Here is a 27,645-nt window from a genome sequence, read left to right as displayed (position 1 = left end):
CATTCCGGTTCATTCATATACTCAGCTGTGTTGCTTCTCACTTTCCATCGATTTCAGTGCAACCGTTCGATCAAACTTATGCATAAATTCCTGCTCAGAACGCAACCGAATGTAGTTTGCGGAACTCTACTCCGCCTGTATAGCTCCCTGCCCAAGTATCGGAAAATCCTTGCAGAAATGCCCCTAGATCCGAAACACATTGCCGAGGCGCAGAAACAGCGGCTGAAGTTGAAGCAAAAGGTGATCAAAGTTTCTCCAGGAATCGTTAACCTGCAAATAGTCGGCTCCGGGGCACCCGGCTCACCGGCATCGGTTTACCTGTTTAGCGATCAGACGAGATATCTGTTCAACTGTGGCGAGGGTACCCAACGGCTCGCGTACGAGCATAAGACGAAATTGTCCTGTCTGGAGAATATTTTTATGACGAGAACCTGCTGGGATCGGATAGGCGGCTTGCCAGGGATATGCTTGACGATGCAGGATGTAGGAGTGCCGAATGTGACACTGCATGGGCCCCCGGGATTGGATGAGCTGTTCAGGGCTATGAGGCGGTTTGTGATTCTGAAGGATATGAAGGTGGATGCAGCGAAATGCGAACCGAGTGACGTGTTTGAGGACCACGTCATGACGTTAAAATATGTTCGTATCAAAAGGTTTGACTCCGGTCGGCATGATGAAATATTCCTGGTTATTTTGTAATTTCGTTGCAGGGAACCACAATCAGTGTCAAGTTCGGAAGATGATGAAATAACGGTGGAAACGACATTCGATAACACCGATTATTACGCTCATGAGCTAGGTAAGCGACCACGATTGGCGCAGCAACAACATCAAGATTGGACCAAACGACAAGAAGAATCTGTGATGGCATACATCTGCAAACTGAAGCTTCGATTTGGTCAGTTGTCGCTTGAAAAGTGCGTTGACCGAGGAGTTCCACCAGGTCCCCTGTTGGGTCAACTGAAAAACGGGAATGATGTGACTTTACCCAATGGATCCGTGGTAAAATCGAGTGACGTCCGAGGCCCAAATGATCCTGGGCCGGTGTTTATCTTTCTCGATATTCCGTGTGAGGCGTATTTGAAAGATTTAGAGGAGAAGAACAGCCACTTTGAACCCTACCAAAGTACTGCTAGCGAAGATTCAAATCAGGCTATGTACGTGCTGCATTTCAGCACTCTGGAGGTGATGCGAACTGCTGAGTACAAGAAGTTTATGGATAAATTCTCCCCGAGCACGCGGCACATCGCTTTGAATGAAATAAATCGGTACAAACGAGCGCGCTGAATAACCTACTCCATCCTTTTATAACAAACCTTTAATTTTGCAGTTTTTCCGGATATGTGGCCTGTCATCGAATACAGTATCACTTGAATCAGCTGGATAGTCAGATTTTCCCTTTACTTAGGTTTGAGTTGAACTCACTTTGCATTGCATTTCCTCTGGCATCATTTTTGATCATTTTAGGGAGCAGAACAACGACTATAATACACCGGAAAACGGATTGAAAGGCTGTGATTTAGTTAGGATATCATCTTTAAGCTATCTGCATATCCGACCCAGAAAAGGCATTGAACGGTAAGACAACATTTACACATCTCCAGGCTATAAACAGTGTCGAACAAAATATTAAGACCACTGCTCAAACAAAAAAAAAAGACAAAACTTTGGGAAAAAAAACAGTGCTTCAATCCATTTATAATCATTTATTAGCACTGTTCGAAGGAATTGATAACATCTGTAGTTAAAACTAGTCATTCATTAAAAAATGTTTTTAAGCGTATTTTTTTCCAATTCATTTATTTGTAAGGCTCAATCGCATGAGCTTTGCGGAGCCACTAATTCATGATTTGTTTTTACAGAATTTCAACTTAAATCTATGTTTAGTAGGTTTCGACCGATTACTCGCGGTTTACTCGAGGTTAGAGGGGCAACAATTTTTGTGGGATGGATCAGGTTAGGGATATGGATATGAGGTATCGTTGTCTCAACCGAGAGTTGCCGCACGCACTGTAGCATTGTGCATAAAGACCAGGGATAGCATCTGGTGTTCGACTATCTGTCGAGGGTGGGCGACGGTGAGATGAGGGGACAAGACAAACAAACTAATAACGAAAAAGAAAAAAAAAACAAAAGCATTAAATTCTTATGCTAGTCCGTTTCACAAACATATAGATCAACTGCATATAGCAGATGTCGAGTTCCCAACACGTCTCTAACAGAAACATAGGGTTGTCTTCTTTGGGCCCTAAGGGCATTCAAAAGGTACTCTCTGGATGCGTAATTATCCGTACATTGCCAAACTGCGTGATCGATGTCATCGTAACCGTTTCCACACCGACAGACGTTGCTTTGAACAAGATTTATTCTGTGGAGATGCACATCTAGCGAGTAGTGGTTGGACATAAGTCTACTCATTACACGAATGAAGTCACGACTTACGTCCAGGCCTTTGAACCACGCTCTCGAAGAAACATTTGGAATAATTGAATATAACCACCGCCCAAGACTTCCAGTGTTCCAATCAGTTTGCCAACACAAGAGGGAACTCTGACGCAGTAATTGGAAAAATTCATCGTATGAAATCTGTCTATCAAACAATTCGCCTTCCTGGGCACCCACCTTTGCGAGAGTGTCCGCTTTCTCATTGCCAGGAATTGAGCAATGAGAGGGGACCCATACAAAGGTTAACTTATAAGACTTTTCGATCAGTGCACTCATCTGCTGCCTCACTTTTGTGAGGAAATAAGATGGGTGCCTACTAGTTTTCATCGACTGGAGAGCCTCAAGCGAACTGAAACTATCCGAGAAAATGAAGTAATGGTCTGCAGGCTTGTTGGAGATCATCCCCAATGCGAAGTCGATTGCTGCCAGCTCAGCAACATAAACGGAACAAGGTTCCTGCAGTTTACGGAAGGCGCTCGAATTTTTATTGAAAACACCGAAGCCAGTGGATCCATTGAGGCGAGGCCCATCAGTGAAGTATCTTTTCATGCAATTGACTTTTTGGTACTTTCGGTTGAAAATACGGGGAATGAAAGTTGGTCGAAGCTGATCTGAAATCCCAAGTATTGCTTGTTTCATCGACAGATCGTATTCAATTGAGGAACTGCTGATGGTGAAGTGAGCACGATCTGGAGTAAACGATGGAAGACAAATATCTGACGAAATATAGTGGTAATAAATTCTCATAAACCGAGATTGTATATTTAGATGAAGAATTTTTCAAAGTTTTCAATCACAAGTGTGTTCGTGACTTCGCATTTCACCAGTATTCTGAGAGAAAGTTCCCAGAATCGGTTCTGTAGAGGAATAACTCCTGCCAGAACCTCGAGACTCATGTTATGCGTTGAGTGCATACAGCCAAGGGCTATACGCAGACAATGATAATAGATAGAATAGTTGTTTTATAAAGCGTTATGAGATCTCCCGGATGAGCTCCCCACCACGTGCCGCAAATCGAACGGAGAAAGTTGACCCTCTTTTGACATTTTTGCTTCAAATACGTAATGTGGGTATTCCAAGTGCATTTTGAATCAAACCAGACACCAAGGTACTTGAAGGTCAATGATTGGGTAATGTTTCTCCCCAAAAGCTTAAGTTGCAATTGGGCTGGGGACCGCTTTCGAGTAAACACTACCAGTTCTGTTTTCTGCGGCGAGAATTCTATCCCTAAGTTCCTTGCCCAAGAAGACAAGTTATCTAGGGAATTTTTCAATGGTCTTTGCAAGTTTTCGGCATGGGGACCTCTGACGGAAACCACACCATCATCTGCAAGTTGTCTTAGCGTGCATTGTTCTGCCAAACAACTGTCAATATCTTTCACATAAAAATTATAAAGAAGGGGGCTGAGACTTGAGCCTTGGGGTAGACCCATATAACTATTTCTGGAAGTGGTCAGTTGTCCAAGGGTAAAGTTCATTCGTTTTTCTGACAACAAATTGTACAAGAAGTTATTAAAAATTCCAGGAAGTCCACATCTGTCCAAATTGTCTGACAGAATTTCTATGAAAACCGAATCAAAAGCTCCTTTAATATCCAAGAATACTGAAGCCAGTTGCTCCTTGTGCGCAAAGGCCAGTTGAATATCCGTAGAAAGCAACGCTAGACAATCGTTCGTTCCTTTGCTCTTACGAAACCCAAATTGTGTACTTGATAGCAAATTATTTGTCTCGATCCATTGATCGAGTCTTCGAAGGATCATTTTTTCCAACAATTTTCTAATGCACGAGAGCATAGCAATCGGACGGTATGAGTTATGGTCAGGCGCTGGTTTGCCAGGCTTTTGAATTGCTATTACTTTGACCTGTCTCCATTCGGGTGGCACAATATTGTTTTCTAGTAGGGATTTTTTAGAAGAACGAATTTAATCATATCGGGTGAAGAGTTGTTCGATGAAAGAAGAGCCATAGAAAATTCCAGCATTGAGAATGGTCTGTCCAGAGGTCCACCGCTTGGAGACGTTTCTCGAAGAATATGTTGGGCTGGAACTGAGTCTGGACAGACCTTTTTAGCGAAATCGAATATCCATCGGTTGGAGTATTCTTCACTCTCGTTGGTAGATGAGCGGTTACGCATGTTGCGAGCTACCCTCCACAAGGTACGTATTGAGGTTTCACGTGAAAGACCTTCAATGAAATTGCGCCAGTAACCGCGTTTTTTTGCTTTAATTAATTGTTTCAGCTGTATTTCAAGCTTCGAATATTCCTCGAAATGTGTGGATGTTCCATGTCTACGAGAAGCTTTGAAAGCATTAGATTTTTTCAAATACAATTTTGTGCATTCGTCGTCCCAGCCAGGAGTGGCTGGTTTTCTATTAAACGGAACACTAGGAACTTTTCTTTTTTGTGCTTCCAATGAGCTTTTATACATCAAATCTACGAAGAATCGATATTGTTCCAATGGTGGAAGTATATATATTGATTCGACACCAATTGTTACCGCCGTTGCAAATTTTTGCCAGTCGATATTCCTTGTTAGATCAAATGGAACTCGAGATGGTTCAGTGGATTGCGGGCTACACTTGATTGATATATTGATTGGCAAGTGATCGCTACCATGGGGATCATTGATGACCTTCCACTGACAATCTAATGATAGCGAGCTTGAGCAAAAAGATAGGTCGAGTCGACTTTCTCGAGCCGGAGGTTTTGGAATTCGTGTCGCTTCACCAGTGTTCAAGATAGTCAAATTGAAATCGTCACATAAATCGTAAAAAATAGCTGCTCTAGCGTCATCATAAGGATCACCCCACCCAGTACCATGGGAGTTCATGTCACCCAGTATTAGAACTGGGGATGAGAGAATCGAGACTAGATTCCAAAGTTGACTACGTCTAATGTTAGTATTTGGAGGAACGTATACTGAAGCTATGCAAAGTTCTTTATTCTTTGCCGTTATTTGACACGCGACAATTTCGATGTCTGATAGAGCTGGGAGAGGAATTTTATAGAAAGAGTAGCACTTTTTGATCCCCAGAAGTACTCCTCCATAAGAATCATTTCTATCCAGGCGAATAATGTTAAAATCGTGGAAGTTCAGTTCTGTGTCAGAAGAAAGCCATGTTTCAGAAAGGGCGAATATATCGCAGTCATAATTTTGAAGTAAAAATTTGAACGAGTCTAGTTTAGGCACTAGACTACGGCAGTTCTATTGTAGCACATTGATCATATCTTCTACTACGTTAGGTGAATTATCCATCGAAAGATATGATTGATGCAAGGAGGGGCCATGAAACAGTCAATTGCTTAATATAAGACTTCAGAGATGGAAGCAAGGCAGAAATAAGGCTTCTAAGGGGGTCTTGAATATTGAGGGTGTTTAATATAAAGTCCACAATGTCCGAAAAAGCTATCAATCCTTGATTGGACGCGAATTTTCTATGAGAAGATCGAGGGCAGCGTTTTTGTTTCTCTCTCTTCTGGGTAACGGCGTATAATCCTTACTGCAACCAGGAACTGGCTGAGAAGAAGTCTTCGGATTCGTTTTTTTACCATTACCCTTGAAATTAGACAATCTTCTGAGGATCATTTTATCTTTCTTGCGGTGCATCATTGGTGAAGAGAGTTTTCTTTTTTGAGAATCATCCTTTGTCGAAGATTCTGGTGCAGCCGTAGTGTGATCCTCATCAGAATCAGAGTCCAATTCTTGAGTTGACAAAACCGAAAATTGGTTTTCATCATGAGCGGCTGATGCGGCCTTGAGCATTTCAGCATAAGTCCAGTTGGAGCGTCCTGTGATAGAACGCTTCACTTTATCGGAGTGCTGTTTGTACCTTGGGCACTCCTGTAGTGCGTGAGGATTCTCGCCACAGTGGATACATTTTTCCACTGTTTGTGTACAAGAATCCTCACTGTGTTTTTCACCCCATTTACCGCAGCGGAACTTGTTGCCGCAATGGCTGGAAGAATGTCCCAAATTTTTACAGATGGTGCAATTATAGACCCGCGGTACAAACAAGCGCACCGGAAAAAACACTATCTACTTTCACATAGTTCGGGAGAACACAACCAGCGAAAGTCACCCGAAACGAGTGTGAAGGCTTATAGACTTTTTGGTTGTCTTCCAAAGATGCTGCATATAGTTGCCTAACATCCAGAATCTTCACAAGCTCACCAATTAGGGAGTTCTTAAAATAACCCGATGCTTTTTTCAATTCTTCAACACTCAGACTCGCATCGGAGACTACGCCTTCTATCTCCACATCTCGAGAAGGAATGTAAATGTGGTACTCCCTGATGAAAATCTCGTGGTCAAAAGTCGGTGCTTCTACACGCAGTTTGTCCGGTCTCTCTTTACGTATCAAGACATCCGGATACTTACGCAGCAAATCTCTTGAAATGTCAAGAGTTCTCAACGATTTCTCCTTGGGCCGAAAAAAAAACAACCCATGGTGCCTTTGAGGACTGTTGGTAATAGCGCGTCCGCGCAACAATAGCATCAGCAGACGCCATAACGGTTGCGCAAACGGTGCGCAACCGTCTATGAAAAAACAAAAACAAAAAACTTTCTCACACACACGCACACACAAACGCGCGCGCAAAAACTCAACTTAAAACTAACGTAAACTAAAAAAATATTCCAAAACTAAAATTACTCTCCAAAAAAAAATTCTTAAAAAAAAAAAAATTAATTTTAAGTGTCCGAACAACCTTGAACACCCCTATTCAGAGAGCGATACAAAGCCGCGCGCTACAAGGTAAACACTATAGCGCGACGGCAAAATCTATTGTTGTACTTCTCTGTTTTGTTGACGGCGTTCAGTGGAACGAATGAACAGGCCACCGATCCGGGCTTGCCAGTGAGGCGCTTCCTGTTGCTTTTGGTGCACTTCACTTGCGACCACTTTAGAAAAAGGAAAAAAAAACAGCTTCGATTTATTGCTAACAGAGCACGAACAATAGACGTCCGGCTCTTACAATTGATCGATGAGGAATCCTTTTTTTAAGCGTACTTAACAACTAAAAGTTAAGACGAATTTTGAAATTCATGGAAAAAAGACGGGTGGGTAATGTCGGGGACATAACCGGAGTGACGTAGGACTATACAAAGGGGACCCCTCTATATATACATTAAATATATTGTTTATATATATTTTAAATATATTGTTTTATTTTCTTCTCCTACGTGAATACCTACCTATCTACCTGAAAAATGGATTAGTTTACTGTTTACTCTTTATGAATATATTGATGGTTCTGAAAAGAACCTTTGGTGTTGTGTTTTTGTTATCACTCGATATTCCCATCTTGTTCGGTTAAACCTTCCTGTTTAGCTATTGCGTTTGCCACTCGCCACAGCTTTCACACTTGGAAAATTTCTTCCCATCCAGCTTGTGACATATTGTTCAGTAAATTACATTTAATGCGACGTGCCGGAGAAACACTTTGCCACTCACTGAAACTAATTGTTGCCTTGATGAGCGCCGAACCGAAGCTGCTCTGTTCTTGATGCGGGTTTTCTGATTGTCGTGAGCAGCTTTGCAAGCCAACTCGAGCACTCCGACGGCCGAAACTCTATAATCCCTGTTAGGTATACTGGTGCTCCGGCACCAATCCGTTCGGCCTAGTTACCCTTGCGGAGCAATCAGTGAATGCGACCAACAGGGAACTGCACACTTGCACGGTTCGAGTGGGACTTTGCCTTTCCCTTAACTTGTCCTCCTTTGTTACGTCCACGATGCCGATGCCGTACAACCACACGGGTTTACGGTTTGAAAGAAAATAAGATATTTTTTGGGGTCCGCGTGTTTTATACTCTAGCGGTACACACTCACAGGATAGAGACAAATCGGCAGACTCAGCCAGAGGGGCGAGTCCAACGAGACGAACGAATGAGCGTTAAAAGGGAGCGATGGCAAAAAAATACATTCATTACGATTTGTTCGCTCGTTGGATTCACATGCAGGCTAAAAAGGGTCCTTTTCAGGATCACAAAATTATCTTCAATCTAAAGAGTTTATTGTTTTGTTATTACTCGATATCCCCATCTTGTTCGGCTAAACCTTTCTGTTTAGCGATTGCATTTGCCACTCGCCACAGCTTTCACAGTTGGAAAATTTCTTCCCATCCAGCTTTGTGACATGTTGTACAGTAAATTACATTCAATGCGACGTGCCGAAGCGCCACTCAGTGTCGCATTGGAGGCGATTTTAACCTGTAATTGAACATTTGCGATGACAGTGGTACAGAGTCCACTTTCAATGTGGGGTCATAATTTGGATCTCTATGTTTACAAAAATGTCCAACTAAATAAGTCGCATTACATATCCGTCGAATTAGCTAAATGTCGAACTAATTGTAAATTACTGTACTTTCAATCTGGAAACAATTTAAGAATTGGTGAAAATTGAATAATCTTGAAAGTCCCCAACTATCAATAAGCTCAGAACAACTGCCAAAATCACATACTCATCAGATCCTGGCAAACAAATTATGAAAAAATCAATTTGTGTTTTATTATTATTTTGGATAATGTTTTAGAAAGCATTGAACTGTATTTCCTAAACTCTTTTTTGGAAGGTTTAATGGCCCTGAAAAGCGCCTTGTTTTATGGAATGATTCCAATTTAGAAAACTTTGTACTCGTGGTTTTGAAAAAAACCATTTCGAACGCCCTCGATGCCGCCTTGTTCTGGATTTGCCACCAAAGCAGTTTGTATAAAGAACAAACTTTGTTCTTCTGCTACCTGCTACCGTTTTGCGATTGCGTTTGCCATTCGCCACTCGCTGCAACTGCCTGTTGTTGTCTTGATGTCCACCGAACTGAATGTATTCTGTTCTGAATGCGGTTTTTCTTATCGTCGCGAGCAGCTTTACCAGCCAACTCGATCACTTCGGCGGCCGAAACTATATAACGCCGGCTAGGTGGACTGGTGCACTGGTACTAACGCGCTTGGCCTAACTACCCTTGCGGGGAACTCCAGATCAACACGGTTCGAGCGGGATTTTGCCTTTCCCTTCACTTTTCCTCCTTTACCATGTCCAGAAATGGCTGCTTGGGTTGGTTTGTTGATGTGTTGTGATGCGAACCGATGTGGTGTACGGTTTGAATGAGAATGATCGTTACGGCAGCGGAGCGGGGATTTTAAGCTGACTGGCTGGCTCGAGAATTACGCATGTGTGAGACTGCGACCAATGTTTCGTTCATTTTTTTCTTTTTTCTTTCCAATCGTGCTTCATTCTATTTCGCTGCTGCTCTGGTTGCCCGTTTTTGTCGGTACGATTTGAGGAGCACAAAATGGACCAATCAAAAATGGGCACATAGTGCATTTTGACAATGCTTGATATTTCACAATTATTCAATTATTTATCTCAAGAAAAATGAAATGTTTTTCATTATGATAGATGCGTAGATATATTTCCTATCAATTGATGTAAAAACCGTTGCGATCTATTGAGAAATGCTCGAGTTATAAGCGTTCCAAATCTTGCATTTTTTCCTACTTGTTCAGTACCTAGATTTCCATTTCACCCCCTATATCTTCCGGTTAGACGTAGTCCTACGTCAAAAGAAAACAAGAAAATTCATATCGTGGAATGCTTCTAGGGTGTAACCTTTGTTACGCATCACTTCACACACCCGGTTCGGCATTGATTCCACCAGCTTCTAACACGTGGCGACCGGGATGGCGTACCAGCAAGCTTGGATCCTATCCCACAGTGGCTGCTTATTCTTCGACTTCTCCGTGTACAATGACCTTTCCACGATCTCCCATAGGTTCTCTATAGAGTTCAGATCCGGTGATTGCGCCGACCACTCCATGAGGTCGACTTTGTTTTCCTGGATCACTTTTTGACGGTCCTGGCGGTGTGCTTTGGATCTTTATCCTGCATGAACAGCCATTTCAGAGGCATCTTTCACTCGGCGTGTGGCAGCATGACATCCCTTAGGATTTGGGCGTAGAGGTACTGATCCATGATCTTATCCACCCAGTACAGAGGGCCAACCCCGTACCAGGAGAAGTACCCCCCACATCATAATGTTCCCTCCTCCATGCTTGAATGTGTTCGTGGTGTACTGTGACATGTAGCGGATCGATCCAATCGAAGTGGTCTTTCGCGAACTTTAGCCGTACCTTTAGATGCTTCGGCGTCAGCATCGGGATCTTCCGGTGGCTTCTATCTATGGAGCAGGGCACCAGCCACCGCTGAGCTGTCCGGGAACTCACGGACAAGTTTAGTTCGTTCTGGATCTTTTTTGAGTCCATCTTTCTTGGAGGCTCGCTTTATGGCAGAGTCATCCTTCGCGGTCGTTTTCCTTGGGCGTCCAGGGGTTTCGGATTTTGGAAGGTTTTGGATCGTTCCAAGTACTCTGCGATGTGTTGGCTGCTGCCTGCCTTGGATATTTTGCGGATGACCATGCGCTGTGTTTCCGTACAAGCATTTTTCGTTGACTGTAACTAGAATTCAAGAACTTTATGAAAAAAAGAGAAATCATGAAAAATACTTACCAGGATCCGAAAAACACAAAATACCACCGAGAAACCATCTATTTTCTTCAAAAGTCGGTCGAAACAACACCGGTTTTTAACTTTTGACAGCTATCAGTTCGTATTACTGAAACGGGTTGCTTTGATTGCGTTAAACTTGCGGATTTCAAATTTGTCATACTAGTATAAGTATTTGTCGCTAGGTTTTGCATACTCTTTCTTTGAATTGGCATTTAAAATTAATTTGTATTTTTTGCATTAGAGTGGTCTGTTTTTGTCCGACACTGTAAACGACGGTTGTAAAAATCAAAATTATTAGAAAGGCACATTTTATACTTTCCTTCCACTTATGAATAAATTATATAAGGCTTGAAACATTTAGAATCCGGAATCCGGAATCCGATTGTATCTCGGGATTGGGTGAAGGTACAAAAATTCAAAAGGTTATACCGTTTAAGTTTTTTCGAATTTTCGTGCTTTTCCTAGGATACTTATAATCAAAGTTTGAACTCTCTGTCAACCTCAGTGGCCATTTTATTTTTTGAGCTCTTTATGGCTGCAGCATCCGGATTCACTTTGACACCCTACTTCGATTTCCGCATGACAATTGCCCAATATTTTTTCTATGGGGCGGATTTGGAGGCAATTGGACGGATTGAGATCATTTTCATCTCTATAGTACATAGCTTGTCCGAGAAAGAACATGAAACTATTGAGAACCAGAGCAGTGGGTTCAAAGCCTCCAAGGAGGAAGGTTTTATCTGTTATCCATGGCTATTACATAAAGAAATCAATGGATAAAACCCTAAGCCAAGGTGGTACGCGATCCGTGCATAGTCCAGATTCGGAATTGTCAACCGGCTTTACCGGTATTATCGGCTCATTTTTCATTACCTGATTACCGGTAATTTTACAATCAATAACCGGTAATTTCGGTAATTTTCATTTTTACACCATAAATAATGGATCTCATCACGAACATCACTGTCACAAACGCTTTCACGTCACTTACACTTCATTTAATCTTTTTGTGTCTATCATCATTGTCACGGACAGTTGCGTGTGAAAATGAACTCCGCGAAGTGAAAGTGTCCATTCGCGTTTATAAGAGACATATTGGTTGCATAATGTCGGGTGTTTGAACGTTGTGTCGGTTGCATAATTTCGGACGTTTGAACTATATGCAGGTAAAATAAATACAGCATATGAGATAATATTCCATTTAATTAATCGTATATTTTAGAACGACAAGTTTGCGATTATACCTCGATGATTAGTTTGCTGAATCAAATACTGGCTCAAAGATGAGGAGGAATACTTGGTTGCTTGGGAATAATGTAGTTTTTGAATATGGGAATGTAATTCTACGCTAAAAGTAAAACATGACTATTATGTTTAATAATCGAAATATCGCATACTCTTGTACTTAGCTCTGTCTTACTAGTTTTAATAGTGAGAAATATTTAGAATCATTTTTTATGAACCGCTTCTACAATTTTGATATATTACACAATATTAATATCTTCTGTATCTCAGAACAAACCCGAATTTATCCATCTCACGATCAGTATAATCTGAGCTACTCCCATATGGGATTCTGAAATTTATTCATCTTATCCTTCCCATTCTCGTGTAATTCGATATACGGGACATGAGGTTTGATTTAATTATTTCAACAGAAACTGGTCAGCCGCGTCGGTCAGAAGCATAATCCTCATAGAAAACATCTGATGGGTTTCAAGGAATTTGACAAAAGCGGAAAGTGATTCAGATTTTTTTGAGACGGATATAAAAATTATGGAAAAAGAATTTAAAAACAGTAACTTGTGAATTCTTTGCAATGATAGACTCATTTTTTCCTTGTTTGAAACTTATTATCAATGTTTATATTCTTTCATTCAAAGTATGTCTTCAAAACAATACCGTCGAACATATCTATAATGTATAAAGTTATAACTATCGTCCTGATTCTGGTCTAGTCCGCCAATTGTGAATGTTTGAATTATAAAAAACTAGCTCTGCAATGTTGGAAAAACTATCAACAAATGAACATTATACATAATCAATCATGATCGTATTTGGGCCAGTGGCCTCCATTGCCATTTTATGGTGTTGCAACTCTCTCTTAGTCTAATCCTGAAAATAAAAACAAAAAAATTCTGTTCATTCAGGACAATCGGAAGTAGACCTCCGCCATGTTTCAATGGGCCTACGGGAACTACATTTTTAATTCTTGATTACATCCCATAGCACATTTGCGAATCCAAATAAACAAATTTACGTCCTCTGGATACGTCAGAATTTCGTTCTAAAAATGCCACCAGGCGGGTAAATTGCTGTTTGTTTATCTTTTGTTTCTTAAACAAGACAAGACAAGATCCAAAATGTTAGCAAACAAGCTAAATAAATACGAAATTAAACTTATTCCATTCCGCGTGACTAGCTTTCACCATCTAAAACACAAGTGACAAATATACCTGTTTTTCTCCGTGACATGACAGTATCGCGGTATTCATAATAACACCTAGTTCATCAAAGTTGTCACGACGGATGAACTCTTCTGGATTCTACACACACGGTGACAGCCGTAATAAGGTTGTACCACGGCAGTGGAACTTCATACAAATCACTCGTCGAAAAGTGTCTCCTTTTTCACCGCTTGTTTACATCGACGAATATATTTTTTTCCACTATGTTTCGTAGGAGAGTGTATGCATACTGACAGATTTCTACTACGAGGTGTCCGATGAAGGATGAAAGGTGGGAATGTTTATGTTTATATTATATATGATTTATTGTACGATTTAATTGAATGCATAAAAGTTGTCAACAAAACTGGAGTTAAGCACATTTTTAAATTTGAACAAATATTGATAAGAGATTCCCAGCAATTCTTGATGTTTATTGCGTGATTTGGTTACTGTATAAGTTGTTTGAAGCGAAGGTTTAATGTAATGATTTTATTTTGAGGATTATATTCACAAACATACAAGTATGATTAATATAAATTGCATGTATATGATGCGCCTAGCCAGCCCATACATACAAACGTGGAGGCGATATACATACATCCTAGAAAAATGAAATCGTATAATTATCGTTTATATTACATCATATACCCCATATACATGTATATGGCCTCCAATTTCATATGAATATGCCAGTTATACATATCATACAAGTAATGTGTCTTGGATGTATGTATATCGCCTCCAATTTTTTACGTAGGACTACGTCTTACATTATGACCAATATGACCATTATGACCAATTAGTGTATTATTCTCGCAAATGCTCAAAATGATCGCTTCTCGAAATGATTCTACAAAACTACGCAAGCCATTAAACCTTTTCAGGGTCCCCGGAACTTTTTACTAAAGAGTTATTTATGAAATTTCGACGAATTCGCAAAATAATATTCTAAATGATAAACCATCAAATTTCAAAAGAAAAAACGATTGCGTAGTCCTACGTTCTAAGCGGTCGTGTGTCGGATACAACCATTTCTATATAAATTTTGCGATATTTCCACTGAAGCACAATAAACAATCAGAAATGACGTATCCGATTGCAACTCTTTCGTATCATATGTAAGAGCTTTAAATGCCCTAGAATCCTATTTCAGATAGCCGTACGAGATAGCTGCGGCTTGATAATCCAAACAACCAGAGTTCAAATCCCATCGGAGCAATTTTATAACCGTCGCCACCACTCATATCAAACATTTATATCACTAAAAGTCAATTGATTAATTATTATTTCTACAAACATAAATGTTTATAAAGGTTCTATATACATACAAAAATGGTGATTCCCCGGGCCGAACATTTTACTTCAATATTTTCCGCCATTTTTTTATGGCAGTGATGAATCGTATATTCGTATAACAACAGACTTATTATGCTATTAGGTATTGCCTAATAACCTTGCATGTACAGTAAGTTACCTTTAATTCGACATTTAGTTAATTGGACAAACCTGTAATGGGACACAAATAATTGGACATTTTCATCTCTAATTGGATATTTTGTAAACATCGAGTTTGGTACCCAAAGTATGGCCCCAGATTGAAAGTCGCCACCAGACGTCGACAATACTACCACTATAATCGTGAATGTCCAATTACAAGCCGATCACCTCTAATGCTACACTGAGTAGTGCCTCGATATGTTGAGAATTAGAGGTAACTTACTGTATATGCTATTTGGGCGCATCATATACCACCCAAAATATCAGATATTCGATGATCTATATACGATAGTTATACGATTTAATGTTTGCTGGGTTGGCATACTTGGCAGCTTGGTTTGTCAAGTTCATAATCTCATGTTTACAGTTTTGAGTTAAGTGCAATTGAATGACGAAGTTGAACTAATTTTTTTTGTCATTATGCTTATCAGAACGCAAAAGACCGGCAAACAGATAATCTTTCGTTCTTAAAAGTTAAAAATAAAAAAAAGCAACTTTAACTTTTCTTGAAATCGGAAATATTCGGACTTTTAAACGTGATATTCCAAACACACATGTATTTCCAAAAATCAATAATAATTATTATAATTATCAAGAACGTTTTCCGCTATTCGTTTTTTTTGGTTGTCTATAGTAAATCGTATATACGCATGACAATAGTCGTACTAGATGCATGTATAAGTCGTATATTCATCCATCCAATCATCGTGAATACTGTTGCAAGTGGAAAATAAATGTGTGTTCGTTGCTTATGATGCGAACATAAATAACAATATAATACAGTAATTTAAATTTAATACGACATTTCGAGGCACCATTCAGTGTCGCTGAGGAGACGCCCCCGAACTCGATGTTTACAAAAATGTCAAATTAAACGTGTCACATTACAGGTCTGTCCAATAATCTAAACGTCGCATTAAATGTAACTTACTGTATATATAAACAATATTTATTCCCAGCTGTTTTGAGGTATCTCGCACAAATTGACAATATCATTCAGGTGTTAGTGCAAGTCGGTACAATTTTTAGAGTGTAAAAAAAGTTTACTGTTTACATAAAAGCAACCTCGAATCGGTCCCACTTTTTTGCTTGAAGTTACTATACCCTGGTTGTACCCAATTCACTTCGTTTTCACCGTGAAGTGACGTTCGTGATCAGGCCCATTGTCACGGACAGTTGCGTGTAAAAATAAACCCCGTGAAGTGAAAGAGTTCATTCCCGTTTACAAGAGACATGTCAGTTGCATAATTCCGGGAGTTTGAACATTATGTTGGTTGCATAATTTCGGACGTTTGAATGTTATGTAGGTAAAATTAATAAGTGTATGAGATAATATTCCATTTAATTGAACGTATGTTTTAGAATGACAAGTTTGCGATTATACCTCGATGATTCGGTATTTCAATGCCAACTATTCGGAATCATTCCATGAATCATTTGCTTGGTGCGTTAGTTTGCTGAATCAAACGCTGGTTCAAAGATGGGGAGGAATACTTGGTTGCTCTTGAATGATGTAGTTTTTGAACATATGGGAATGTAATTTTATTTCCTCTTTCTATAAATTACTCTAGAGATAAAGCATGCCTATCATGAGTTTAATAATCGATGTATCGCATACTCTTGTACTCAACTCTGTCTTATTCGTTTGAATAATGAGAAGTACTTAGTATAGGTCAACGTCAAAATCATTTTTTAAGAACCGTTTCTACAATTATGATGAATAATAATATCTTCTATATCTCAGAATAAACCCGAATTTATCCATATCATGATCAGTATGATCTAAGCTACTCCCATATGGGAGTATGGGAAGTTTAATCATCTTATCCTTCCCATTCTCGTGTAATTTGATATACGGGACATGGAGTTTGATATAATTATTTAAACAGAAACTGGTCAGTAGCGTTGGTCAGAAGCATAATTTTCATATGAAGCACCTGATGAGTTGCGAGGAATTTTCCAAAAGCAGAAAATGATTCAGCTTTTCTTCAGACGGATATCAAAATTATGGAAAAAGAACTAGAGAATAATTTGAAAATTATTAATTTAAAAGCTTTGCAATGATAGATTCATTTTTTTCCTTATTTTAAACTTAAATATTCTTTCATTCAAAGTATGTCTTCAAAACAATATCGTTAAAAATATCTATTACGTAAAAACAAAAGATCAATGGCCTCATTCGATGTAACTATCGTCCTCATTCGGGTCTTGTCCACCAATTGTGAATGTTTTAATAACAAAAACCAGCTCTGCAATGTTGGAAAAACATTACAGTTATTATTTTATATTCAAAATATCAACAAATCAATATTATACATAATCAATCATGATGCTCGTTTTGTGCCAGTGGCCTCCATTGTCATTTTATGGGGTTGTAACTCTCTGTTAGCGTGGAAACACACTAGACGGCTCTCCCGCGCGATTCTCGCAATGACAAGTCGCAGCAGGAGCTCGATGAAAAACACATTCAGCGGCTTTCGACGGCTTCACTAGCGGCCATTATCATATTTTTATAGACGGATGCAAGACGAGTCTATGGTACAAGGTACAACTGTTTGGACAGTAAGTGGATTAGAGGGGAGGTATATAAAGACAGAATGGTGGAAAACGGAAGAGGGATGTTTACCTGAGCGAGAGGGAAAAAGAAGTTGATCGCACACGTCTGAAATATTGCATTTCTCGATAATTTGGGTAGTATTCGAGAATCCGCAGCTACATGACCGCAGAGTGATTTTCACGTATTGGCTCACCGATAGTACATTAACTATTACCTTGCTTCATGTGCACCGCATAAACACTAATACTATCACAAAACCGTTGCGGCGCATCATCTCCATCGAGCCACCGCAGAGAATGAGGAACCTTACAACAGTGACTTTAGAACCGGCCGTACCCGCTCCGCCTTGTGTGTTTTATCTCATTCACATTCCATTATCGAGGCCCCGCGGCGGTCTGTCATTGCAAAATCCGCGCGGGGAAGCCGTCCAGTGTGTTCTTACGCTTAGTCTAATCCTTAAAATCGAAACAAAAAATTTCTATTCATGGAGAACAACCGAAATTAGACCTTTCGCCATGTTTCAATCGATCTACGGGAGCTACCTTTTTAGTCCTCAATTACATCCCATAGCGCATTTACCGATAACAAATAAACAAATTTACGTCCTCTGGATACGTGTGAATCGCTGTCGATTTATCTTTTCTTTCCTAAAAAGCAAGAGACGATTCAAAATGTTAGCAAAAAAGCTAAATAAATCCGAAATTAATCTTACTCCATTTCGTGTGACTAGCTTTCACCATCTAAAACACAAGTGACAAATATACTTGTTTTTCTCCGTGACATGACAGTAGCGTGATATTCATAATAACGTGATATTCATAATGCCGCTTTGAAATATTACTCGAGAATCAAAACAAGATCGAAGAAGCACAACTGGCAATGTTGCGTTGATTCTACGACTTTTGTTCAAAAATCGCTGCTCGATCTGGAAACGAAACACTAGATGAGCTTCAGCGATGAAGAACTGACAGCGATAAAGGAATTGATTGATGCCCTCGAACCAGTTCTGATCGTTGTTGAATTGCTATTGCAGAGGAACTGCACCCTCTATGAAGCTGACGTCGGATTGTAATTTATGCTAGAACAGCTATCGGAGCAATCATTAGAAATTTCGAAGCAGCTCCTAGAAATTCTGATTGGAAGGATTGCAGAAAGACGTTTCGTATATGCAGATTTGTTCCCGTATGTTACGGACAGATGATCCATCAGATAAATAAAATGATAAGTAGTAAAGAGATCGAACGTAGGTCTTTGTTATTCATGCATAGATTGCAATAAAGTAGAAAATTCCATAAGGAGTAAGATGAGACCAATTGTCGAGTCATTTTTTATTGTTTACCCGACAGAATGAGGGCAAATTATATGTAAGGGCAAGAAAGCTTGTATGTAAGCAAGCTTGTGGCCCACCAACGGAGTTATTGACCATCATACATCTCAAAAGGGAAAAGGTCGATAGCTAATTTAGAATAAAACAAGGCACAACATGCAGATTTCGTTGAGACTCTTTATGCTGAAAATTACGCATAATCGAATTTCGGATCTGTATTGAGATTTGCTCTCCACCCATTTTCCGGAAGCTTTTCCAGCGTCAAAAACACGTCACAAGCACGAAAGTTAACTCAACAGCAACAAAAATTATATTTTTGTCAGATGTTAACAATCAGTTGTCAAAAACGAGGTCGAGCATCGATGAAGAAAACACGGTAAAACTACGCAAGTGGATTTTTTGTCATGCCTTGAAAGTACTCTATTATACTTATGACAGACATACAGCTGTACTACCGTTGTACTTCGAAAATTGTATGTCTGTCACCATGTACAGCGCTAGAACTATGCAAGCAACTCGGTACAATCGCTGTACCTGTACCGACCTATTTTACCGCTGTACATGGCCAAGGCGCCTAAAAGTATACCTAAGGTGGGCCAACTTGCTAACACCACTCTTCAGCCATATTGGAAGTCTACTGTGTTTTGTTTGTAAACAAAACACAATACGCTTGTGCCCAAGCTCGCTCGTGATCAGTCTGTCTCTTTCACACTTCAAGCAAGTAATTCCCCTTCTGCTTTCTTCTGTACTGTTTTCATATACCGCTCCCCTAACCAACTTAGTGACGAAACGGCCTCACCTTAGGATATACTTCTAGGCGCCTTGTACATGGCTACATTTGTACTGTGCGCAGCGCCATAGACGGTTAGTGGTGGGTAGCATGAACAAACCGAATCAAAACACTTGGTAAACATTCCATTCATTGACTTTCTCTTGAGTTAATAACGCAGATTGCAAATTTGTTTGCTGTGTTTGATAGTTTAGACGCTAAATAAAACCACTTTTCATTGAAGTATGTGGTGAAAATTGGTCAAATTTCTTATTGTCAGTTTGACATCCGGTACAATGTACAACCGAAGTATGTCTGTCATGCTACGATGGTACCTGTACATAGTGATCCCCGATTTTGAAATTAGTCGTTCATCAGCTAATCGAATACTTTTCATCAGTTTGTTATTCGATACGATTAATCGCCTCTAATAATCGATTAATCGATTAATCGTCACATTGAGAGAAATAATTTGTTAGACTGATTTTCTCATTTGCGAGAAAGCATTCTGGAATCAAAAAAGTGTTCATTCTGCCTGAAAATCAATTACAGTAGAACCCCGGTTATCCGCGGAATAGTCGGGCTAGATCACCGCGTATAACGAAAATCGCGGATAACGCAATAAAGGGCTAAAAGTGAGGTTGCATTGAAAAAAGATATTTTTAGCATGAAAACCATGTTTTATCAATACAGAAAATATTGAACTATCCATCTGTATGGTCGTGTACATCAGTGATCAGATAATGTGAAAGCCATGACCAAAACAAAAGAGCATGAGTCTACCACTCACTGACAAATTTCGGGAAGGTTTATAGATTTACTAAGGAACTCGTAGTCGCGGATCATCCGCTCGCGGAAAATCGAGGTTCTACTGTATTATCTCTTAGGGTGGGTTTAGACTAGTGATATATTCATGTGAAGAAATATGATGAGATTTATAGAAATCGCATCAACTGTTTACACTAGCGTGAACTTCTATATGAATATATTCATATTTTCGGTGAATTTATTCACCTGAAGTAGAACTGCATCCAACTTTAGTGATTTTTCACCAGTGAGAAATTCACAAGTGTTTACATATGCTGAATTTATTCAAGTTATATATACCTCGAATAAGTGTATCATATTTATTCTCACCCGTTTACACCTATATTCACGTGAATAAATCCATCTATAGCTATAGATCTCCCTAATGTAAACCCGCCATTACTCTTACCTAAACTTGTAAACAAAGCTCAATTCGCGTTGACGGCATTGGGCTTCATTTACCAGTTTAGGGGAGCGTCAAAGATAATGATTGATTTTCAGGATAAAACTACATCGGCCTTACGTTTTTTTTCTCTGGGTTTGTATCGATTAATCGACGTAAATTATTCGTTCGCTTCGATTATTGGTTGCGCAGTATTCGTTCGATTAATAATCGATTTCTGTAGGAAGTATTCGATTAATCGATTAATCGAACGATTATCGGGGATCACTACCTGTACAACGCTGTACACGTACAACGCTAGTACAGCTGTATGTCTGTCCCTGGTATTAGGAACAAAAGTATTTTTACTTCTACTTTTACTTACATATAGCATGTTTTCGCTAGGAAATAACGGAATAAATTCATAAAACGAAAGTTTATTCTGTTTTGCAATTATCACGTATATTTCATTGGTTTTGATTTAATTTATATGTACAAAAAACAGCAATGTGACCAAAGTGATTAGACTGCAATTTTACGTTACTCAAAGCAGGAACAGAGAATATTCGCGTTGGCGGCGGAATGGTGTCGACATCTGGATACGATATTAGTTTGTATGAGGCCAACTGTTCTCTATCAGATTAGTCGACCCTAAGGCAGTTTTAAATTGCTAAAGTTTGTATGAATTTTTTTTCTTGGCGTTATTTGCCTACTAGAAGTACGTTGTTCTGACCCTAATTTAAACCATTTTCTATGAATTTTCAGATATTCTCACCAAAACTTACCATTATAATTCAAATTTATCTTTAGACACAATTTGTGTATGATTTTTTTTCACTATTTGCAAGCAAACGTGATTTTCATTTACATAGAGTACTAATTTGGTTTGTCAAAAATAATTTTAATTCATAATATTCATTTTAAAAGCACGTTCATTTCTTTTGCAAACTCATATTGTCATGCCTACTCCCCCATTTCGTAATACGAAGCTCAATGCCGTCAACGCGGATATGTGCAGTTTTGTACCCACGAACAAGATTTGAAAATACAGCAAACTGGAGTACACTACAATAGATGTGAGACTAATGGTCGCAGTGATTCAAGGTTCCTACAGAAGAATGTTTCACTACGACGCGCCCTGATCCACCTGAACAAAAGTTGTATGTTCAAGGAAATGTTTCAGCAGAAAATACACGTTCAATTTAGTCACTTTCAGCAATTTCGCGATTTCAGTACCGAGCCACGTCGAATTTTCAATGTCAATTCAAATTCCTTCTGTCGGTTTCTATCCCTTAAGCCGGGTTCAGACGGTGCGAGTAAGCATACGAGTCGATCTAGTCAGTTACTGCAGTGCAGCTACTCACACCGTGTGAACACATCATGCCAGTTAGTGTCATGTGTGATTCGGCGTGCGAGCTACTTCAAAGTTTTTTGAATTTACTCGCACTCGCATCCCTCAAAACGTCAAAAAACAGAATTTAGCGTTCGAATCAGGGATGCCAAATGTAAACAAATGTCTCTATTTTTAAGATATTTGAAAATATGCGAAGATATTTATAGACTTGAAAAATATTGGAAAAACAAATAAAACCCTAATAGTTTCTAAACGGAATCGTTGTTATTTTGTTTGGCACACTGGCGGGGCACGTTTTCTTATTGAGACAGTTTTATTGGGAATCTAAATATAAAATCATCATCGGGCACAATTTTCATTCAAAATTCACTCACAACTTGCAAAAAAAAGTATTGTTCTAAGAAACAGAATACATATTCGATTTGAAAAAAGTATATTTTCATTCATTATTTTAGTTTTTGAGACGTATTTATTCCTCCGGCGAATCTACTATCATTTTCATTTCACAAATTGGTACACGAAGCTGCTGTCAACGCGAAGTAAATCAAATTTTGAAAAATCTTTTAGACTGCCATTTGTAGCACCACATACTTTCGGAATTAATTAAGCTATGGATGCTTTCGAGGTTCTAAAAAATAGCGACAATAATCTGATATATATTCCATATTCCAGAAGAAAGGCACATCATTTCTAGTTTCACTCATGAGTGTATATTGGCGTTGTATTTGTGGAGCAATTAAATCCAACAGTTTTTTCACTTTTTCAGGTGTTATTTCCAACACTGCTCTGTACTCTCGGGGATCATCATCGTGGAGTTACTCCAGTATTGTATTTGTTACTCCTTTTCTTTGCATCCAATTCCTGGCCCGAATCCTTTTTTCTTTCTGCTTTTTTCGGATAGTACCCTCAGTTCAAAGAAATTCAGCACAAAGTATTTGTAAACACGGCCAGCGTGTGTCTCGCGATAAAATTTAAAATTGTGTAATGATAAATTCAACTGAAAACCTAAGCCGAAAACAGCCAATAAATAAGTTGATTTCGGATCAATCATCTGTCAAATTCGGACCTGATTGCTGTTTCTGACTATTTGATGGACATTTGAAAAATCGTCTGGCATCTCTGGTAAACCCGTACTTAGTATCTAGTTTCTTGTCAGCAGCTCACATTGTGTGAACGGACAAGGCGAGTCAACCATTTGTCAAGCGAGTTCACCGGGTCAGTAGCTGCTCGTTGTGAAGTCAGCTACTAGCAACGTATAAATGGGCCTTTAAACCTAAGACAAGACCAGACAACTGGCTTCTCACTCTTCTTCGTCGTCCAAAAACGAAGCCATGACATGAAGATGCCAGAGCTGCCAAATATTATAAAATATCGGATTTTTCAAATTTCTATTTTAATGAATCGTAACATTTGGTTGGTGCGAATTCAATGATTATTGCATATTTTCAAATAGACAATCTCAAAAATATGCTTTAAAAGGATAAAATAAGTCTTTTAAATACCCATATCTATAATATAATCGTTTCCAAAACAAATTTGGGATTTTTTTTAGCAAATAAATCTAATCTGACAACCGTTACAGCGTTATGCAGATTCTCATTGTCTGAACCAAAACATTCTATCTTATTATATGAGCAGGAATACAACCAAAACAACGTTAGGAAGCCATTTTATTCATACAAAACGTAATTCAAAAATAAAAATGAAGTGTAAAGCCTTAAATTGTGAGCGAAGGACGGATACTCATCCTGAGTATAAATTTTATCGGTTCCCTCAAGACAAAAATATTCGGAAAGAATGGATTCGATTTTGCGTGAACAGTGAATTAGAAGTTCCATTCTTTGAAATCAAATCAAGCACAAGAATATGTAGCGTAAGTATTAAAAACTAATTCTAAAACGTATCCTAATACTAGTATATATACAGGCTCATTTTGTTGATGGGAAATACAATGAAAATGGAGTTACAAAAATTCCGACCTTAGCTGCATCCGCGAATGAGGAATGGGAAGAGATACAAAGTATTGAACTTGGAAAGAGGGTTCTAGAGAGGTGTTTTTTTCGTTTTAGAGTCATTATTTTGTAAATTTAACATGTTTTAAGTCTTCATTCAATATTCTTATGTGACTAGACTAGACCTATGCGACTAGAATCCTATCTTTCCGGTAAGTGTGATATTTTTTCAAAAAAGATTGGCTTATTGGCTTCAATTTAATATGTCGATCATCTCAATCAGTTCAGTAGTTCAAATGTAATAAATTTTTGCAAAAAATTATTTTTGGATAAGAGTGGAAAAATGATTTTACGGACGACCGGTTAACTTTGAAAAGTCACTCAAAAACACAAAAAAGCCTATCTGATATCGAGATATGTTATGTAATAAATCCTCAGCTTTCAAGAAAAAACATAAAATATAAAAACATAAAAACAAAAAACATAAAAATAACAAAAAACAACTACAATCAATAGTTACGAAAACAAAATTCGATTTCTTGGCAAGCCTAATATTTTGTCAAAAAAGATTAATTGGCTTCAATTTGATTTATCGATCATCTAAATCGGTTCAGTGATTCAAAAGTTATGAATTTTTAAAAAAGGCACTTTTAGGAAAAAGTTGAAAAAAATGATTTTTCGGACCACCCTAAAATAAGAAAAGGTCACCCTAACGAAAAAATAAAAAATACGGGTCTAATATTTTGCAATAAAGAAAGAAACTACCACTTTTCATGGAAATCTGAGGAGCACTATATCGGTTTGACATGAAATGGATGTATATATATATATATATATATATATATATATATATATATATATATATATATATATAAATTTTTCAATTCAATCAAAATATAGTAACAAAATAATTAGGTAAAACGTGTATACAATTCCTTCACATTTCCTCTAAACTAAGTATCGTAATATCAATTAAATTCATTTTTTTTCTAAATTCAATACAAACCCAACGTAATTTATTTTTATTGGCAACACTGGAAAAATCGACTTTGTTTACAAAATTTATCGAAATCGACCAATCAGAAATCAGAACGACTGACAGAAATTTGGTCCGTATCTGACAGAAATTTGGTCCGTAAAAGACCCCCTATTGTCTGATCTTATCTTAGCCTTAAACTTTTTCAAAACTGAACGGGTCAAAGTGAAATTTTAACCTTCGAAAGATACAGGCTTTCCTAATGCTATCAAAAGATTTCAGAAACAGGTTCTAAATGTTTCAAGCCTTAATAAATAAACGTTCAATGCAAGTAATTCACTCGCTTCGTTTCAGCACACTGGAAGCCACTCTTAACCCGTCCGAATACCTGCAAGAGTTGGACGCCCTACCGGACTTCAAATCGGCGCTTGATGATCTCCGGAAAAAGCTGGCCGCTCACAAGACCTTGCGTGCTTGTTCCGAAGTGTCCCGTATGGAGAAATTTCCCCGGGTGGTGTTCCTCGGCACTGGGTCATCGATTCCGAACAAAACCCGGAACGTCAGTGCTATTCTGGTGCACACCGCCCCCGACAGCTCGATTCTGCTGGATTGTGGCGAAGGAACTGCAGGTCAGATCGTTCGCTTGTATGGCCAAGACCGGGCTGAGCAAGTTTTCCGATCCCTAAAGGCAATTTATATCTCACATCTGCATGCGGATCATCATTTAGGTGAGTGGGGGAATGACTGTAAGGAAATGTTTCATTAACCATGATGATTCATTTGAAGGTCTGTTTGGCCTACTTCTGATGAGACGAAGATTGTTGGGCGCTAACAGTGAAAAAGTGCTGTTGCTAGCTCCGGAGCAGATTTCCTATTGGTTGAAGCTTTACGACTGTCGGTTCGAATTGCTGCACAGGGAGTACATTTTGGTGAAGAATGCTGACCTGGTGCGTATCGAATCTCTCCATAGTTTGATGGAAGCTTCACTAATCACAAACATTTCAGATTGAGAGCCCTCTCCGGAACGAACGTATTCTCGAGCTCGGAGTAACCGAGATTGCCACATGTCGCGTTCGGCACTGTCCCCATTCATTCGGAGTAGCGCTACGAATGCCTTCCAGGGAAAAAGGCGAGCTAGGGGAGGAAGTGAAAATCACTTACAGTGGGGACACCATGCCGTGTCAGGATCTGGTAGATCTGGGACGAGATTCTACCATTTTAATCCATGAATCGACCATGGAGGATGAGCTCGAGGCTGAAGCGCGAGTTAAAATGCACAGTACCCTGTCCCAAGCGATCGAGCAGGGGAAGAAAATGAACGCCAAGTTTACTCTGTTGACACATTTCAGCCAACGGTACGCGAAGATCCCTCGTATCGAGTCGGAACTAGAGACAAACTTGGGGATAGCTTTCGATAACATGGAGGTAACGATCGATGATTTGCCCCAGCTGTCGCTGTTCTATCCCGCCCTGAAGGCGATGTTCATCAGTCATTACGAGGAAATGGAGCAGAAAGCTATCAAGCGAGGGAACAAGAAATTGCGACTGGAAGGGGGCAGTGGAACTAATAGTAAAGAGACTTCACCCAATAGGTAACTTAATGGTCGATAATTTCGCGCGAAATGTTATGAGAAGTTGATCACGATCCCGATTCATTATGAAATTACATACTTAAGCTTAAATAAAAAATATTTATACATATGGAACTAGTGGTAATTGTTATGCATGACGTAAAGCAAGTTTATTCAAAATAATTTATTGAAATAAAACTCATAAGGGAACTGTTATAATTATTATCGAAATACATTGTAGCAGCAGTGACGGATCCCTTGCATAAAAGGGAAGAACAGCAAGAAGAAAAGAAGTTGGAAAAACTCATGCAACTCTATGCTTCGTAAATTAAGAGATGGTCCACAATACAACAGTAACTCTAGCTTCATCTACTCTTGTGAAATTGTGTCATCATCACCCACCACTCCTGGTTTCATTACATGAATCGTCACCGCTCATTTTCACAGATATAATCGAATCAACATATTATAAGTATCGTAAATCAAACTTCGCAATGATGAATCGTTTCTTCTCAACTATCGACTGGAGTGACATTCTGAACGACCGCGACATTAATGGAGCCGCAATGTCCATGTCGCATGTACTTTTTTATGCAATTGACCAGTTTGTTCCGAAGAAAACTATCAAGGGTAGAGATGGGCAAACCGTTCACGAACGGTACGAACGAACTAGTACGCCGAAAAGAGTGAACGAACGGTCGTTCTTTTTCAAAGAACGGTAATTCTTCCCACGAACTGATTGCGAGCGAACGGTTTGTGAACGAACTGATTCCGAAAGAACGGTTTGCGAGTGAACTGTTTGAGAGTGAACTGATGGAGAGTGAACTGCTTGTGAACGAACTGATTCAGAACGAACTGTTTGCGAGTGAACTGTATGGGAAAGAACTGATTGAGAGTGAACTGTTTGGGAACGAACTGTTTGAGAACGAAGTATTTGCGGGCGAACGAGTATAGCTGAACTGATTTGCGCTGGACGGAATGGACAAATATAACGAGAACGTTTGTAAGGAAAATAAAACGATATTGTCATGATGAGCAAAATGCATCTAACGC

At 39.1% G+C, this 27,645-nt stretch overlaps 1 protein-coding gene across 1 annotated transcript; it reads left to right on the top strand.

Moving 5' to 3' along the window:
- LOC129777638 (ribonuclease Z, mitochondrial) lies at positions 1-27,640 on the top strand. The gene is made up of 7 exons (XM_055784015.1): positions 1-653; positions 711-1,268; positions 1,331-1,408; positions 1,468-1,578; positions 25,376-25,749; positions 25,808-25,968; positions 26,027-27,640. Exons 1-7 carry the CDS (start codon positions 79-81, stop codon positions 26,615-26,617), a joined length of 2,448 nt encoding a protein of 815 aa, XP_055639990.1. The 5' UTR covers positions 1-78; the 3' UTR covers positions 26,618-27,640.
- Positions 27,641-27,645: the final 5 nt, after the last annotated feature.

The sequence above is a fragment of the Toxorhynchites rutilus genome, chromosome 3 (assembly GCF_029784135.1).
Source record: "Toxorhynchites rutilus septentrionalis strain SRP chromosome 3, ASM2978413v1, whole genome shotgun sequence".
NCBI classification, from domain to species: domain Eukaryota; kingdom Metazoa; phylum Arthropoda; class Insecta; order Diptera; family Culicidae; genus Toxorhynchites; species Toxorhynchites rutilus.
Note: the sequence above shows the minus strand (reverse complement) of the source record. Positions and strands in the feature narration are given on the sequence as shown.

Excerpts from the sequence above, each read along its gene's own strand:
- LOC129777638 (XM_055784015.1), top strand. The coding sequence starts at position 79 with ATGCATAAATTCCTGCTCAGAACGCAACCGAATGTAGTTTGCGGAACT. Across the intron at positions 1,579-25,375 it reads CCCAGAAAAGGCATTGAACG|CACACTGGAAGCCACTCTTA; the intron begins GTAAGACAACAT and ends GCTTCGTTTCAG. Across the intron at positions 25,969-26,026 it reads TGGTGAAGAATGCTGACCTG|ATTGAGAGCCCTCTCCGGAA; the intron begins GTGCGTATCGAA and ends CAAACATTTCAG.